The 18,158-nt window shown below is 33.2% G+C and overlaps 7 protein-coding genes and 1 pseudogene across 7 annotated transcripts; 5 read left to right on the forward strand and 3 right to left on the reverse strand.

Annotated features, from left to right (window-relative positions):
• Positions 1-1,278: 1,278 nt before the first annotated feature.
• On the reverse strand, positions 1,279-3,084 carry RAD52 (recombinase RAD52; the record flags this gene model as incomplete). Its single annotated transcript, XM_001646710.1, has 1 exon — positions 1,279-3,084. The coding sequence occupies one exon, from the start codon at positions 3,082-3,084 to the stop codon at positions 1,279-1,281; it is 1,806 nt and encodes a 601-aa protein (XP_001646760.1).
• Positions 3,085-3,508: 424 nt separating this feature from the next.
• NDC1 (Ndc1p) lies at positions 3,509-5,350 on the forward strand (the record flags this gene model as incomplete). Its single annotated transcript, XM_001646711.1, has 1 exon — positions 3,509-5,350. One exon carries the CDS (start codon positions 3,509-3,511, stop codon positions 5,348-5,350), a length of 1,842 nt encoding a protein of 613 aa, XP_001646761.1.
• A 146-nt stretch (positions 5,351-5,496) lies between these two features.
• NHX1 (bifunctional K:H/Na:H antiporter NHX1) lies at positions 5,497-7,377 on the reverse strand (the record flags this gene model as incomplete). The annotated part of the gene is made up of 1 exon (XM_001646712.1): positions 5,497-7,377. The coding sequence occupies one exon, from the start codon at positions 7,375-7,377 to the stop codon at positions 5,497-5,499; it is 1,881 nt and encodes a 626-aa protein (XP_001646762.1).
• Positions 7,378-8,390: 1,013 nt separating this feature from the next.
• On the forward strand, positions 8,391-8,954 carry GUK1 (guanylate kinase; the record flags this gene model as incomplete). Its single annotated transcript, XM_001646713.1, has 1 exon — positions 8,391-8,954. One exon carries the CDS (start codon positions 8,391-8,393, stop codon positions 8,952-8,954), a length of 564 nt encoding a protein of 187 aa, XP_001646763.1.
• Positions 8,955-9,536: 582 nt separating this feature from the next.
• RCF1 (respiratory supercomplex assembly factor RCF1) lies at positions 9,537-10,025 on the forward strand (the record flags this gene model as incomplete). The annotated part of the gene is made up of 1 exon (XM_001646714.1): positions 9,537-10,025. One exon carries the CDS (start codon positions 9,537-9,539, stop codon positions 10,023-10,025), a length of 489 nt encoding a protein of 162 aa, XP_001646764.1.
• Positions 10,026-11,520: 1,495 nt separating this feature from the next.
• On the forward strand, positions 11,521-14,229 carry Kpol_1023p76 (uncharacterized protein; the record flags this gene model as incomplete). Its single annotated transcript, XM_001646715.1, has 1 exon — positions 11,521-14,229. One exon carries the CDS (start codon positions 11,521-11,523, stop codon positions 14,227-14,229), a length of 2,709 nt encoding a protein of 902 aa, XP_001646765.1.
• A 1,557-nt stretch (positions 14,230-15,786) lies between these two features.
• Positions 15,787-16,374, forward strand: Kpol_1023p77 (peroxiredoxin; the record flags this gene model as incomplete). Its single annotated transcript, XM_001646716.1, has 1 exon — positions 15,787-16,374. One exon carries the CDS (start codon positions 15,787-15,789, stop codon positions 16,372-16,374), a length of 588 nt encoding a protein of 195 aa, XP_001646766.1.
• Positions 16,375-16,688: 314 nt separating this feature from the next.
• Kpol_1023p78pseudo overlaps positions 16,689-18,158 on the reverse strand; it is a 2,356-nt pseudogene continuing 886 nt past the window's right edge.

Below are 18,158 nucleotides of genomic sequence, written 5' to 3' on the forward strand. Positions count from 1 at the left end.
TTGAAGAAGAAGAAAAAGCCTGGGTATAAAAATATATATCAGCATTCACTATATATTTTCTTTGAATACAATATCTGTCTTCATCTATGTTGGTTATCATTATAGCTTCGACTATAGCTGGTAATTCGTAATCGTGTGACCTGAAGGTCACACGTCACATGACCTTCTGTTGTGCGGGTTTTGATGGAAACTACAAAACCGGGAATGTGTTAACCGGGTAACAAATGTGAACCTTAAAATCTAATCTGTCGGTAAGTATATAGTCTCATTATCTCCTATAATAATTTTAAATAGACAGAGTACAATATTCACAGCATCTACTTTATTCCATTGGAACGTTAATTTAGTGTTGTTCTATTTGCCTTATCTGTATCAGTTGTTGGTGTATTCGTTTCCCACCTTCAATTATATACCAAAAATTGGTGGAAATTCAAGGCACGTGATGAATGCAAACGGTATCTGGTAAGGGTAACTAATGAAATAGAATAGATATATATGTACAAAGAACTATTGGGACTAGTGCTCTATGAAGCGTCAGGGTTTTATAAGATGTTAATTGGGCTAACTAGAAAGGGGTATAGACTGAATTCAGATAGCAACATTCTAGCGAATTGATTTATTTTAAATTATTCATGTGTCAATGAAGAAAAATATCTTCATCTTACCAACTATTGGGCCTCTAATTGTATAATAACGAGGACAAATTAAGTAACTAATTGGCTTTAAACTAGTTGGTTCATTTTATATACATGGTTAATACTATCAATATAATAAGTTAGAAACATATTTTGATTCCATGCAGTGTATTTGTAATATCCCAAATAAAATATTTGTTGCACTATAGAACGCTCTAATTTTTGAATATTCGCATAGTTAATCAAGTGACAGCAAATACAAATAATTGATGAACAGACTTGAATAGCTTCAGGATGTTTTATACTGCTCGAGGTATTGCATTTATTGTTACGGTTATGCTTCAAGAATTATATAAAGTGGTTATTCATTAATAATTTAAAAGATTTAACCTAAGTCAATCAATTCAAGTTATTATAAACATTGATCATATACTTATATGTATTAAGTGGCATGGATAATGGTGCTCAATAAATAGATTACGTAAAATATGCAGAATTCCTTGTCAGGTACAGGATAGACTATTATTATTATTTCAAATTATTCCTCGTAGTTTTTCTTCTTGTCCTCTAATAACGAAATATAAATGATAGTATTCGATGCGTTCCTGTTATTCCTCTATTCTATATGTAAAGAACATTTCATTCATGTACTAGGTTTACGTATTTGAAATGGATTGATCTTTGGCCTACCTACCTCCCTTCTTCCTGGTTTGGGCACAGTTGGTGTTGGAATAAACGTATTTGGATGCACAACGGGTCTTGATGGTGCAAATTTTGGTGCAGTATTGGCGGTCATTGACGATGGTTGAATATTGCTTGAATCTGTTGAAGATATAGAAGGTGTCGCACTAGCAGTGGTACTGGTCGAAGCAGATGATGCTGGAGCAAAAGCACCAAGTGGAGCTTGGTTGTTTTCTCCAGCATTTGCCAAATTGTTCATAGGATTAGGAGTTGTTGGAGCTGGTGATACACTGCTCGATAAAAGGCTTTGATTTAAAGAATCTGAGTTTAATGAGGTTTTTGCAGTCATTTGAGGAGCATTTCCTGAATTAGCTAAATTTGAATTTGCAGTTGTATCCTTACTTAAGACATTATTAGCCATTCCTTGCTGCACATTTGAGGTTTCTGATTCATGATTAGTTGTTTCGTTATTGATGTTGGCATTATTACTCAACTGTTTTCCCTTTGGCGCAAATTTTTCATAAACTGAATTTCGAGCAGGAGTGACACCTTTTTCCTTCAAAATACTAGCAGGAATATGTTTTGATGTAGTTTGGTCAATAGTATGCTTAATTGATTGTGCTTGATATTTAGGATCAAAAACATTTTCTTTTGTGACTAGTGATTTTGATTGAAGTGTATTGGCAGCTTTGGCCGTAACAAAAGTGACAGGTTCATGGTTTATATTATTGCTTGGATTTAAAGGGGGTCTTGTAAGATTAGGGAGCGCAGCGTGATTGTTGTTTGCCGCCATAGGAGCAACTTGATGTGGTACTGGCTTTGCAAAATCCGTAATTGTATCAATCGCTTCCACTATAGGTTGGCCAGTCTTTCGTACAGATTCTTCGGTATTGCCAATATTAATTAAATCATCATCTTGGAGATCATCACTAAACATTAGGGAGTCGTCTAATAATTCCTCATCTCTATCCTTATTAGTAATTGATGTGACAGCGTTGGTAATATCAACGTTGACATTTACAGTTTCATTAGTAGTAGTAATTTTGTTCGTGTTATCGAATTTACTTGTTCCGTCTTGCGGAGCAACAGTATTAGTATTAGGTGTTATCATTTTATAGTTATTTTGATTTGGTTTTTCCTCTAATTTAATTTTATTTACTGGTAGGTTCCCTGCCTTGGTTAATTGTCTTCTCTTTGAAGGATGGCCAATTTCATTATTATCTATTGTATTTGATCTGGAAATTTCACTAATTTCATCAGAAGGCCTAAATAAATTTCCCTCGTCAAAATCAGGAGGATCGAACTTAACCTTATCAATCTTTGATAAGAAATCCTTGTCATAAAGACAATTCCCCAATGCATTACCAAATCCTCTCAAAGATCTCTTCAATGCATCCGTGACAGCTGATTTTTTAGCCCTCTCAAAAGCAGCCGCCTTCCTTCTTTCATTTTCAACAGTACCATAACCAATATCCTCCCTATAAGTACCATTAGACAAAGTGACACGCACAATTGCAGTGCACCCAATTGAAAACCTATTCTGACGTTCATCCAAAAAATCAATTACAACAGATTTAACCTCAGTAGACCAACCATTATAGCCAAAAATCTGATTAGCCAAATTTATAGCCTTCCAACCTTCGATATAAGCAACTCTACTAGAACCAAACCCAACCCTCTTGGAAATATACTCAGGACCCAATTTCTTATCCAATTTAGCCTGAATATCTTCACTCAAAGCAACAAATGGCTTCTTCTCTTCCATCATATATTTAATAAGTTGTATCTTCACCAAAAATAATCAGAATAATAACAAACAAAAATTTATCCAAATGATACCAATTCAATAAAATTAAATTAGAAACTAGATCCACACCAATCTGGAAACTCCTTGGCTATATATCCTCCTCTTTGCATATAAATGCTTAAAACATTAATATAGTTGTATTTTGTTTCAGTTCTGTATTCTTTTAAAGCATCGGAATTTTTCAATATTTAAAAGACTTGAAGGATATCAAGAAAAGATATAAAGAAATAACAAGAAGTATCAGATTTAAGAGATCTGAAGCTAGCAATTAGTTGATGAATTAGGATTGAAATTCATTTCTAGATATTGGAGTACTGGTTTTGGTTGGTTTTATGATAAGGTTCCTGAAATAGTGTGAAAAAAGTTTTGAAATTGAATTGGAATTATGAATGAGGTATCATTTGAATTAAAATCGAAATATCAATATCATTCGATATTTGGTGATATTTGTAGGATACGTTTTAATCATCTATTGACTAAGTTGTTGTTGATTTTGGTTATTGTGGAGGTTCTTTTGGTATTCATTTTATGTAATGGTGGTAGAAATATTTTCAAAGGCTTTTTCATTAGTTTGATTAAGTTTATCAAATTATATTTATCATTAGTTATTGTAATGTTCACTAGGAAGAACTATGTGCACGTTCAATATTTTGGATATTCCAATATTTTAACAAGCTTCTTGGGGAAATTGTTTTCTTTAAGATTTCTAGTGTATTTATTGACTTATACCATTAGTTCGATTTTAATTGCGAATGTTTATGATGGAAGTTTTGGTATATCTATGTGGAATTGGAATTCTTTTGAGTATCAACTATATCTATGGGTATTATTCCCATTTTTTTATACTTTACAACATGTTATATTGGATCATGATAGATTACCTTTTAAATTTGACGTCCAATATCAATCTGTTAGATTTTATATTCAAAAAAGATTGAAATCGATGGCAATTAGAGCGTTGAGTAATTGTTTTATTGTTTTTGTCATGTCTCCGATATTGTTTTGGTTTGTTTGTCCTACTGTGTCAAACCTATTGAATTTGAAGTTATATCTACAATTATTTTTACTTTCACTCGTCGTTGCTTTTAACTTTGAACTCGTTAATCTTTTATTCAACGCATATATGTTAATTGGATGTTTGCATAAAGGGAAATTGATTTCTTCGTTATCTCCATCTCCAATGGAAACTTTGATTAGTGGGTTGTCTTCTAAAAAACCATTCACTAAACTTACAGCATTCCAAGAATTGTCCTATAGAGCAATTGCTTCAGATGAATCTTTGAGAATACCTGTTTATCAAACCAGAGTGAAGAATGCAAGTATATGGCCAATGATTTTAAAAGAATTGATAATCGTAATACAAAATAACAACGAATCCGTTGGTAAATATTTGCATACTTTGCATACTGGCGAAAATACACAGTTTAAAATGAAATCTCACAATAATAATGGGCATGATTTGACATTAAATCAGCACGAAGATAAGATTTTTGGAAATGGTACAGGATTCGATCAATCAAGTTTATTTACAGTAAAACAAGGCTTCAGTAACAGAATCAATAACGGAGAAAATCAAGATACAGTTATTGAACTTAAAAATTCAGATATTTTGCTTCATAAAATTAATGGTAGAAAACAATATTCGTTACCTTCGGTTCCAAAATATTTTGGTGATTCTACAAGGGCATTCGATGAACCTATTATTACCCATAAGACTAAATTAATGATTGCATTTCAAAAACTATGGGATCTAATTAAAAATAAAATAAACTTTACATCAAAATTGACTCATAAGGCTGAAAAAGAAGTTCAGCATATGTCTTTTTTGGAAGCTTGTGATCTATCAAAGATTAGGGTAGCTGAAAGACTTGTTAAGATTCCAGTTATTCAAGCCTATAGCATAATAAGTTTATTAGGATTCTATGTCAATGCACTTGATGAAGATCCAAAGGGAAGCATTGTTTCTTCTGTTGGTGAAGCACTAAAAATATTAGAAAGATCTGTGGGTTCATTAGGTAAATACGCTAGTTGGAAACCTGATTCCCAATGGAATGAACCAAAAGAAGGACAAACAGATAATATAACGCGACTATATGAATTATCAGTAAGTGCATTTTTAGAAATTGTTCTTAAATACAACATATTATTGTATGACATTTATCTAGATGACGACGTATTGACATTAAGTAAATGGGTATTAGGCATGTGTGATAAAGAAAACAAATGAGATTTATTTAATAAGAATCTATATTGTAACATAATGGCATGTATCAAGAACCATCATCCATCTATATTTATCTATTTAGTATTGTATAGAGATAGTTTTCGGACACTAGAATAATTATAAGTGTTAGAGTTTTATTATATGTTTTTTCATTGACTGTTATCATTTGGTGAAAAAGTGCCATTTTGGTTTGGCGTTGGTGATTTAGAATTAACCGAGTTTTGGGCATTTGAATCTAAGAAAACCGGCTTTAAGACTTGTTCATCAAAAGTTTGGAACCATTGGGAATCCGATTTGAATAAACTTCCAATGGATTCCTTTATATTTTGCACATTTGATATTCTTGGAGATGATGCATTAAATTCGTTTTCCATTTCCTCCGCTAAAGGTGGGAAATCTGGTACCAATTCAGCACGACTTGAGGAAGCAGCATTTTGTGCGTTAAAATCAGAGTATGGAGAAGAACCAAAGCGTGAACTGGAAGAATTAATGAATTTTGGAGCTTCGATATCGAATTCATCATCACTTTCATCATGTTCATCGACACAACCAGTCTTAATGTTTAGAACTTCCAACATACCAGCTGTGGTACCACCAAAGATGATGACAGTTAATACCACCACGACTAAAACTGTTGCTAACAAAGGAAATTTGAATTCACCTTGTATACCCATTGCCAATGCGACACCAACAGCACCACGTAACCCAGCCCAAAACATCATCATTTGATAATTATATGGTATTTCTTCTGTGCTTCCAGAAGCATTAGTAGTTGAACCATTAGATTTTGCTTTGTAAAACCAATTAACTAATCTTGACAATGGGAAAACAGCGCAATAACGGGCAACACATATAGATATAGCGGTGATGATAATTAACAATGGCTTGTACACTAACTCGACTTCAGTGAATAATTCTAAACCTAAATAAACGAAAATGAAATTTTCTGATAATCTTGCCAATAACTGAAATATGTATTTGATGGTAACTTGAGATCTTCTTGACATGTTATAATAAGCGTAGTGCTTTAGAGTAATACCACAGAATAACAAAGAAACAATACCAGACATGTGGCAACCGTTTGAAAAGAAATAAGATTCGTAACAAATCAACAAAATTAGACAACTTTCAATTTGTGGGTATCTTCTAATATGAGTATGTTTTAAAATTAAGGCAATTAATAAACCTATCATACAACCGATCAACAGTGAGATTGTGAAAGTAGTCATAAACAGCCAAATACCTTCGAACAAAGAAGACAATTTAGCAGGTTTACCATGGAATTTCTGACAAGTTTCAAACATAACGATGGAAATAGCATCGTTTAATAAAGATTCACCAAAAATAATAGTGTACAACTTTGGATCGACTTTGTAAGCATTGAAGATAGATAAAATGGTAACTGGATCTGTGGCGGAAAGAGTAGCACCTACTGACAATGCGTCTACAAATGAGATGTTGATACCATCCAAACCAATTGCAGTCCAAATGAATAAAATGGCCCCTAGTACGACGGCTGATATAAAAGTACCTGGAATTGCAAACGTTAAAATAGAAACTAAGTTATTAAAGAAGTTAACTTGATTTAATTCATAACCAGAGTTTAAAATAATCGGAGGCAATAAGACGTTGAAGAAATATGAAGAATTGAAAGTCACTGTGTCTTGGATGTAATGACCTGGTGATAGTCTGATTACCAACCCTACTACCATACCATAAAAGATCGATAAGACAGTTTCGTGAACAGCTCGTATTCGCCTTTGAGCTAAATAGTAGCTGGACCATAGAGCAGCAATTAAAAGGAACAATAAAATGAATAACGCCCAAGAAGAGAACATTTCCTCATTGATAGGGTTTAGATCTTCACTTGGATCACCGGTAATTGGATCGGAAAGATCTGGGATATCTGGAGTGGGTAACAGTTCATCATCGTCATCACTTGAACCACTACCAGAGCCAATGCCGATAACACTTTTACCAACACTCAAAGCTGACTTAAATGCAATAGTCAGCAGAAACTGGGATAGCATTCTTGAGGTCACAAATGGTATGTATAAATATATATGTTTGTGTGTTTGTATGCGTGTATTAGTATATATATATATTTGCCTAATCTTTGGGATGGAAGGTAAATGTTGAAAAAGGATAAAAAGAATACTAAATGCGAAACAGAAAGCAGGAACCTCACTCGAATATCAATGAAAATGACAAGCAGTCGCAATATGGCATTGGATGCATACCGTTGTACCATTTCAAATCAAGTTCTACTTAAGCAGGGTTCGATTAGTTTAGAGACAGTAATACGTATTATATAAATTGGTATATGAAATTGGTGATTTCGTCAATAATGATATAATGTACGTAAGAGAGAAGCAAGGCAATAACAAAGCAATTAATACGTGTACCATGAATATGCAAGATAAAACTATAATTGACATCAAGACAGTCAGTTCCTACAATCTCGATTACACCATCTTGAATGTTCTTTCTTAAATGACACAAGAGAAAAGGTCACTCTACAAATAAGAGGCATGCAACTACAATGGCGTCTTTAAAACGAATAAAAATAAAAGGGAAAGAAAGTATAGATACATGGAAGCCTGACTTGTGACTGCAAATAGCGACATTTGCAAACGTTCTTATTCTTATTCTTATCTTTGTACATATGTTTCCAAGATTCTTAGCAAAAACCCATCTCCAACCACTGTCATGTTTATAGTACACATAAGGACCAGAAACTCACCATTGAATCTACTATAGCATGTGCATTTCATGTGATACTCACGTGATCTACAATCTTCGAATGGCTTATTCCGACAGCGTGGAAGAAAAAAAGAAACAATGAAAAATGAAAAAAAAGAAAAAAAATTATTAACAACGAGATTCGAATTGCATTTCGAAATCGAAATGCAATTCGAATCATATATAACAATAAGATGATGATAATGATGATCGAAACAAGAGGCATTGGGTTTTGAGAATGTTTGATTGAACGTTACGTTGAATTGATTGTTGATATTGCATCAAGAGATATTTATTAATTATGCCTCGTCCTATTGTTATTTCAGGTCCAAGTGGTACTGGTAAGTCTACTTTGTTGAAAAAGTTATTTGCAGAATATCCTACATCTTTCGGGTTCTCTGTTTCTTCTACCACTAGAGGCCCAAGACCAGGTGAAGTCAATGGTAAGGATTACAATTTTGTCAAGGTCGATGATTTCCAAGGTATGATCGATTCAGGTGATAAGTTCATTGAATGGGCTCAATTTTCTGGTAACTATTACGGTACTACAGTTGAATCTGTCCATAAGGTCATTGATTCTGGTAAGACTTGTATCTTGGATATTGATATGCAAGGTGTTAAAGCTGTCAAGAGCAAGCCTCAGTTGAATGCTAGATTTTTATTCGTTGCTCCTCCTTCAATGGATGATTTGAAGACTAGATTGGTAGGTAGAGGTACTGAGACTGAGGAATCCATTAGCAAGAGATTGGCTGCTGCTGACGCTGAAATGGCTTATGCCGCTAGTGGTGCTCACGATAAAATTATTGTCAATGATGATTTGGACAAAGCTTACAGAGAATTGAAAGAATTCGTTTTCCAACACTAAATTGAGAATCAAAAAAAAGTTTAGAATCGAAATTTAAATTTAAATTGGAATTGGAATTGGAATTGGAATTGAGGTCCTAGTTAATCACTTATTCCCTTCTCTCCAAGCAAGACATGAACCTGATTATAGATTAGTCAACTGGAATTGTAACACGAGCATAAATGCAGTACATTTATTTGTATTGGCATCTTAAATATAGATAGTTGGTTTTCTTTATATATATATATATATACTCTTTACTATTATTATATACACAAAAGTGATATAACATTGGAAAAGTTTCTATAAATCAAAAGATTGCTTCTACTACAAAACTAAAGCAGACAAAGTATTGTTGAGGTTCAGATACTCTCTTGAAACATATAACGTTTCCTCATTACCATCAGCAGATTTGAAAGATGGTGAATATATACTGTTTTATTAAGTCCCCGAGAAATTTTGAGCAATTAACAACTTTGAATCGTTTATGGGATTGCTATATAAGTAAAGGATAGTTAAGAACCGTATGTATTTTGTTTGAATTGAAGGATCTACGTTTAAAGTAGTCATCCAACGAAATAATATATTCAATTCTTAGTCAATATGTCTCGCATACCTTCAAGTTTCGACTATAAAGATAATGTCAAAGATGTTTCTGAAATGGATTTTATGGAAAAATTGGTGTTTAGGGCCAAACAACAACCACTTGTCCCAATAGGATGTCTGTTAACCACAGGTGCTATTGTGTTGGCAGCACAAAGTGTTAGATCAGGTAATAAGAATAAAGCTCAGGTATTTTTTCGTTGGCGTGTAGGTTTGCAAGCAGCTACCTTAGTTGCCTTGCTTGCCGGTTCATATATATATTCATCTAATAAGGCAGAACGTAAGACAGAAGAGCAATTGCTGAAGGAGAAGGCAAAGATGAGAGAACAGTTATGGATTCAAGAATTAGAAAGAAGAGAACAAGAAACTGAAGCTAGAAGGAAGAAAGCTGAAATGTTCAGATTAAAAGCTAAGGAAAATGAGGAAGCTTCTAAAAATCTAGAACAAGAATTGAAAGCGCTAGAATCTAAAGTCAATGCCAGCAAGTAAATAAGTACAAGTGCGCTTGCTAGCTCAAGATAATGTATCTGTTCATCATTCAATCATTCTAATTTTACTATATTGAGTGCTCTGTGGCCCCATTCACACCCGCAAGCTGACAAAGGGAAACGAATCAACTGTAAATACATCCTCAGATATATTCCCCCGACTTCACAGATACTAGAAGTGGTCTTCGAAATCAATCCCTGTCGTTATGTTCACCTACTTTTGTAATGTATAAATTCTTTTTATGTCACTTTATATCTAATGTTTCATTATACTATTAACTCTAAAATCCATACGATATTGTGTCACGTGAGCCAATATGTTCCTTGGTAATGATGGTTGATGGTGCTTCTTTACGGGAACTGATGTAGATGTGGTCAGGGTAACGTTTGAAGTCAAGATTAGAACAGTGTTGAGATTCAGTTCTCATATACAAATATATATATACATGTATAGCTGGATAGTTGAACATTTCTTAATTGTCCTCCAGTAGTTATGGTCAGATTCAATTGAATTGAGTTTCGTATTTCTCTGCTATATGTTTGTTCTGGATTGGATAGTTTCCATTTAGAATTATCATTCTAGCTCCTCTGATTCTTCTAGTCAATTCTATTCGTAGTAAACCCTTGGGAATAAAATGGTTTCTTGTCTGGTGAAACACTGAGTTTTTGTAATTTATACAATTCATACTAAAATATTTGAATGTCTAACTCATAGTTTGGTACCAGCGCCAGCTGACAGTTGATGTTGTGAGAAAGATTGATAGATGCTAAGGTAGGGTAAATTTGTGACGTTTATACAATATGATACAGTACGGTACAATACAACAATAAATGACACCCTTGTTCTGGAACTTTGTGTTAGCAAACTTGGTAATTATTTGTAGACGACTATATATGAACTGTAGAATACAATGGAAACTTTCTTCTTCACATAGCCAGAACTTATCTGCCACCTTTACATATCAAATTATCAGATATATAAGATCAACTTTACTAGCAAGGGCCAAAATTCAACAAGGATTTATGTTACATATCTGTACAGTTATGCCTACTGTTTATAAAGTCTAGTATGAATCAATTTCTCTCGGCTGGATTAACTGACACTTCTCATGCAAAGTGAGTGTCATTCTAGGTATGTATTCTGGTCACGTGCATACGGGACCGAAGTTTAAGTATCAAAAAGCCAAAATTAATCTTAAAAGAGCCTTAAATTTAAATATCCAAGAAGTTAGATACTTAAAAGTACCAGAAGAATCAAAAGACTGGTTGTACAAGGCAGGAAACTCGGTACTAAAGCCTCTATATTTGTAGGCGAATATTTTAAGTCAAGGGTTATACGATTTCTCCTTTATTTTATTCTTTTTTTGTTTAATTACTATCTTATTTTATGTTCTTTGAAGAGAAATCTCTTTAATAATTTGTTCTCATTAAGATTTGTTAATAATAAGTGGTAGTGTACTCAGGATTATATTTGTAGAAACCCACTATCCAATAATATGGAATGTTTAGCATTGTTACCTGTTAAATGCACGGTATGGTCTTCTGAGAAGAATTTAATATGCACAAATATATTAGTTAATGCTCATCCAAAAGCAACTGTATCAAGACTTTTACAATACATTCATTATAAAGTTTTTAAATCAATTGATAGTGAAACTGAATCTTCTACAAATGTTGGTGATGTTTCGGAGTATTATTTATTGTCTGATGGTAAAGAATTAAATTTAAGTATGCTTGTTCATACGCTAGCTTTGAATAATGATTCGGGATTTATAAAATTACAATTTGAAAAACGTAAAAGTCACACAGGGCCTGCAATGAATTTGGATTATGATATAGATAATGATTTTGTTTCTACCAATATTTCAATTATGATGAATTCTTTTTCTATAGATAAAGTTACAAAAATTGAACTAAAAGATGTTCAATGGGATACTTCTTTGGCAAAATTAGAAAAGCTAGCATTAAATCATTTAAATTATTATGAACAAAATTCTACTGCCAAAAAATTTTGTAGTAAAAATGGTGCACATACAAGTTGTGACTGTTTAGGATTTATGTTTAAAGGTAAGCAAAGATCGACATTGTTAAATAATGAAGCTGAAAAGTCCCTTTTTAATGACTTATCAATTGCTGAAATATTGGGCTTTGATTTCACTCCTTCCCCAACAAGTTATTTTACATTGATGTTAAAAATTAAGCATGAACAAGACAACCATACTTTGGAAGCAAATTATAATACGTTGGAATTTATCTCAGATGCTCATTTATACATGCATAAAATGGTCTTTGATTCCGATACAACAGTAAATGATGTAAAGGAATTTATTTGTTGTGTATATATGCATTCACTCTCGATTTGTAGATCTAATGTTAAATTGATCTACAAAGGAAGATTAATTAAAAGTACTAATGATGATAATGAACCCTCGCATATTGTGCAAGATGTTGGTATTGATGATAAAGCCAAAATTCATGTACAGATTACAACAGAGAGTGCAGATGTGGAAGCCGAGTTTTATGAAGATTTATTTAATGACAATATGGACAATGAAAGTTCCGAGGAGTTAAAAGATATTAAAGAGGATGTTGCTGAAGATCCAACTCCGACACCAACAGTACCAATGACTGCTATCGACGAAGTTGAACTTGACACTGCCGAATTACTAACAGTAGAAAATGAAAATATACACCAGAATGAAGTTCAATCTAACTTTCCAACAGGATATGGAATACACGATAGACAACGTAAAACATATTTGACTGAGTCAGATGGTGTCGTTGAACGTACAGGTAAGTTATATGAAAAGTGTTTGCTTGATGGGGATGAGGAAGTGTACATTGAGTGTTCACATTTCGATATTGTTGATTCTCATTTAACCATCAACGAAAATAATGTTGAATTATATTCACATGAATATGTAATTGGTGATGGATTCATCAAATTATCGCCAAATGTGATTTCAAGAATAGAAGATAGACTAGATTTGGACATTTTGAAGGAAGATTTTGAGAGTGGTGATATCAACCTGCATGATATTAGCATGAGAAGGAATAACGGTAGACTGACCTTCTTTAGACTAGTAGAAGCATTTGACATATCAGCAATTATTAGAATATCTTTGTTATTAATGAAGACACTTTATTTAATAATTGTTAATTCATTCCTAAAATTGTGTCTAGTTTTTCAATTTACTGGCTTTTTGCCAGCAAGGATTGTTATTTCGATTTTAGTGATGGTGCTATTAAGATCGATATGGACTGCTCAAGATATATGGGAATTATGGAATCCATATATTAGACGTTATAGAAAAATTCCGCAAGGACAACATGAAAAGGTTCAAAATGCAGTATTGAAAGGTTCACTGCCCATTGAATTTTATAAGAGATGTGGTGAAGAAAAACGTCTCATTGAATCATTGTGCATTCCTGAATTACAGAATGACAGAATTGTAGCTTATCAAAAAGCAAATTTGACAGATCTAAGTGAAGGTGAGGATCAAAATAACATGAAATCTCTATTCCACAAAGTTTCTAATGGAGAAGCCCCAAGAAGTTTAGTTGATGACGTATTGAAAGCATGTTTGTCAAAGTATAATCCGAATCCATCTAATTCTGAGGAACAATTGGAACTACAAGATTCTGTAAAAGAGACTATATCAATTATCTGGGCCGAAATGAAGAAATCTAGAGAAATTCATGCACAATTGCCTTGGTATCACATAATTGCAATCAGAATTACGAATTGTTTTGATTTAATGAGACAGCCAGAAATATATAGAAGGTTTTTGAAAAAGGTTGTTCCTTATCCAGGTCGTGATAGCATCTTACAAATAATTTGGAAGAATCTAGTTCTTTTTTTCTTGGTGTTCATACCTCCAATTAAAGTTATGGCAGATACGATATCTGCAGAACGTAAAAACGAGGAAGAGCAGAGAACGAGAGAATCAGAATCTATTATGATTGAACCAGTTAATATCCAAACTCCTGCGGAGGGTAATATGGATAATATTGTCAGTGATGGTGATGGTATTGAAGAAAATGTTATAATTTCCGATGCAGCAAGTACATTAAACGGAGAAACAGTATCTACAGCGAATGACAATGAAGATGTTGAAGTATCTGGAATCAATGAAGGAGAAGGTATATCTACCGGTGTATCAATTCATCAAGATGGAAACGAAACAGGTACCACTACCAATTGATAAAACTTCTTTTTTTCTGTTCTCCATAATAGACCCAAAAAAAAAGAAGATAAGTACCAGTCAGTTGAAGCAAGATCTGTCAATCGACACTACATTTTTTGGTACTGATAAAACATGTACGTAAAACATATATAGAATTTTCTAAATAATTAATTAGATATGGTAAAACCTACGAACAAGAGGAAAAGATGCCCAAGATGCTAATTTTTACAAGTGTCGAAATCCACAGTGAAAATTTGGAAAAAAAAATAAGCCATCCCTTTGTCTCCTCCTTCAAGTTCATCCTAATCGAATCAAAGTTTGATGTTGCAGCCTGTTCAATTAAACTAATTATCGGCAACGACACTTTTACTATTTCAAGTTTGGTTGGAATGGTCATTGGCACTAACAAGCTACCGAAATTTAAATCTGCTGTTGCAATTTGATTATGTCTGTATCTCTCCATTTATTCACCTTCTATAAGTCTCTATCTCACGCTGTCTTTGCTCGTTGTACCGGTAATTTATCAAGTACACATGCACATACATACATATATCATGAGAGTAGGTCTGGACCTATACGACTAATTACAAATCAAAGCTATTTTTTGAATCTTGACAAGAGAGTATTTAGTTCTTGTTGTAAGGCTTGCCTCAATTAAGGTTAGAATATCATTGAGCAACGAAGCAAGCAAACGTCCACTCGTCCACATTTTCTCCTACAACAAGATCGAATGGGTTTTTCCTTAATGTGATTCGATTGAACTTCAGGCTACGTCAAAACCTATTAGAACCAATGCTAATTTCTGTTGTATTAAAGGTTTTAATGTTAACTGACCCAATTACCACTGACTACTATATACCTTATATCCTTAATCAAAACGTTTCAATAACGATTTCGATGTCGAATAGATTAATGGGCATACGGAAGAAATAGGTTCTGGGATAAGAATTATTATTTAATGTAGTTTTAGCTTTAATCTTGGTCTTGGTCTTGGTGTAATTTAATTCAGTTAGGTTTGTCGTAGCACTAGTGTTAGAAATGGGTCTTTTTTGCAGCCTTTAATTGGTAATTGAAAAGAAGAAAAAGGCTTGTTAAATGTAATCCCCACGATTAGATGGGTTTACTTTTTTTGGTGGTTCATTTAACTTAATAGGACATTATTTTATCAGGCTACTGTAGGGAAATTGATTATATTGAGCTTTTATCAGTAATCAATTACAAATTTTTTTTTTTTTTTTGATACTAACTGGTGACGTTATTTGTTAAGCTATGCACATACCATTGCTAGTATCTTCTTAAGGGTAATGAACGGTTTTAGTTCTAATTGATGATGAACCATGCTTCATCGAATAATTAGTTGTATATAAAGGTAATTGGTTATTTCAATTGAATTTCTTGTTGATTGATTTGATTCAATTTGATATGAACCTTTAATTGTTAATTTAGGTTTTCATGTAAGATTCTTGTTTGTTGGTAATAACCTATATACAGTTCATTAAGTTGCATAAAGTGTGTCTAGTGTCTTGATTCAAGCTTTTCAAAGAAGAATTTATTAGATTATAATATTAATTAAAAATGGTTGCTCAAGTTCAAAAACCAGCTCCAGCCTTTAAGAAGACTGCTGTTGTCGATGGTGTATTCGATGAAGTTTCTTTGGATAAATACAAGGGTAAATATGTTGTTTTAGCTTTTGTTCCATTAGCTTTCACTTTTGTTTGCCCAACAGAAATCGTTGCATTCTCTGATGCTGCCAAGAGATTTGAAGACATTGGTGCTCAAATCATGTTTGCTTCTACTGATTCTGAATACTCTTTGTTGGCTTGGACTAATATTCCAAGAAAAGATGGTGGTTTAGGTCCAGTCGATATCCCATTGATTGCTGATACTAACCACTCCTTGGCCAAGGACTACGGTGTCTTGATTGAAGAAGAAGGTATTGCTTTGAGAGGTTTGTTCATCATCGATCCAAAGGGTAACGTTAGACACATTACTATTAATGACTTGCCAGTTGGTAGAAACGTTGAAGAAGCTTTAAGATTAGTTGAAGGTTTCCAATGGACTGACAAGCACGGTACTGTTTTGCCATGTAACTGGACCCCAGGTTCTGCTACTATCAAGCCAGAAGTCGATGCTTCTAAGGAATACTTCAATTCTGTAAACTAAGTCAGGACTTAGTTAAGAATTCTTTGCAAATATATCTAGCTATTTTATATATAATTATGTATATAATAATACCTTTCTAAGGATACTTTCCTATTAATACTTAGGATTTATAATTATGGTGGATCTATAAGGGTAGGTTTTTAATTCAAATGCAGAGACTTTACATTTATTTCTCAAGCTACTTTGATCTTAAGGCGGTTTTAAGAACGAAACATTAATTTTAAAAAAAATCAAAAAGTGGCAAGAAGTGAATGGCATAACTGTTATTTATTTTGTATTACTGTCTAACTATACATATATAACATATTAAAAATTTAATCATCTTTATAACCCGTTGATCCAAATGCACGACTTTGATATACATTCCAAATGTCCTTCTCTTCTACTAGTCTGTTGACAAGCTTCAGATAGTCCTTGACTAGTAACGAATCCATAGGATATGGTTCGTCATCAGACGAATACTCAACTTCAAACTTAAATGAACTTTCTTCAGCCTGTTTTTGAGATGCTCCTTTCTCTATCTCCTTATAGTAGTTAGCATTGATTCTATCTAAGTCTGCATAAAACTGAACAAATCTTGTTGGAGTGAATAATTGAGGAATAAATGCAGGGCCTAATGGTAGATTTTTCGGTTTCTTGTTTGGTATAGTCTTGTCTGAATTAATGATGTTTATATCCACTTCTTTATTCGATAAGGAAGATAGAAGTTTTTCATGTTTATGAATGTCATTTTCCACTTTCTTGCCCAATCTTTTGAAAAACTTAATCCAAGGTATTTGCCTAATGTTACTCCTACTTCCATCTGCAAGTTCTGTTACGTTGTATTCCCAGACTCTAAAAGATGGATTGAAGGTTGGTATCACCGAGCCTGCAATGTTAATTATCGAAAACCTTTCAACTAACTCATCTTCTGTTAATGGGTCTTTTCTGCCTTTCCTGTCCTTTCTCTTTTTCCCCTTTTTCTTTTTGTCATTCTTCTTTTTACCTCTGTTAACTTCAACAGATTCAAGATCTTGGAATTTTTCCCATATATTCCTATAAATGGTCTTTCTGACCTTTTTCATATAGGATTCTCTATTCACTGGTTTTGCACCTAAGGCATGAACCTCACTTGCAAACTCAGCATGCTCATGTAGTTTTTCATCAATTTCGTCATAATCATCATCATTATTATCCTCTTCATAAATATCGGTAATATCAGAATATTCTCTTAGGGATAGATTCTTGATTGTTTTTCTGAACTGTTCTGATTCGAGTTCATTACGAGATTTTTTCCCATTGACTGGGATGAAATGGTCCATTATTCATAATGACCAAAGACACCGCCAACGATGATATCTCTATATTCATGTAACCATAAATTGAATTTATTGAAACAACTTTGTTCAAAATTTTTAGGGATAGGAGGGACATGACCAGATAACCAACTTTCATCCTCTTTGACTCAATTCTTTCTAAGTGTAGCCTAACCAAAGAACCGTTTGATAACCTGGTGTTTTGGGGATTACAGTTAATCTACCAAGGGTTTGCCTGGATAGATATTAAGATTTATGGGGATGACATCCCATTTACCGGAATGATTCCTTGAAAAAAACACCCTTTTTAACTTTGTGTTTTCGGAAGGATAAAGAGTGCATAACCTAATAACTTCTAATTGAAAGGTGACCTAGAGAAAAAATTAGTGGGAATTCCTGTTTCAAATTTGGAATAAGGCAATGAATCCTTGCTCCTCCTTTGGATATAAAAAAAATCCATTTGGTCATAAAACTTTTTCCAAAATGGAC

Source organism: Vanderwaltozyma polyspora, genomic scaffold (genome assembly GCF_000150035.1).
Source record: "Vanderwaltozyma polyspora DSM 70294 KpolScaffold1023 genomic scaffold, whole genome shotgun sequence".
Lineage (NCBI taxonomy): Eukaryota > Fungi > Ascomycota > Saccharomycetes > Saccharomycetales > Saccharomycetaceae > Vanderwaltozyma > Vanderwaltozyma polyspora.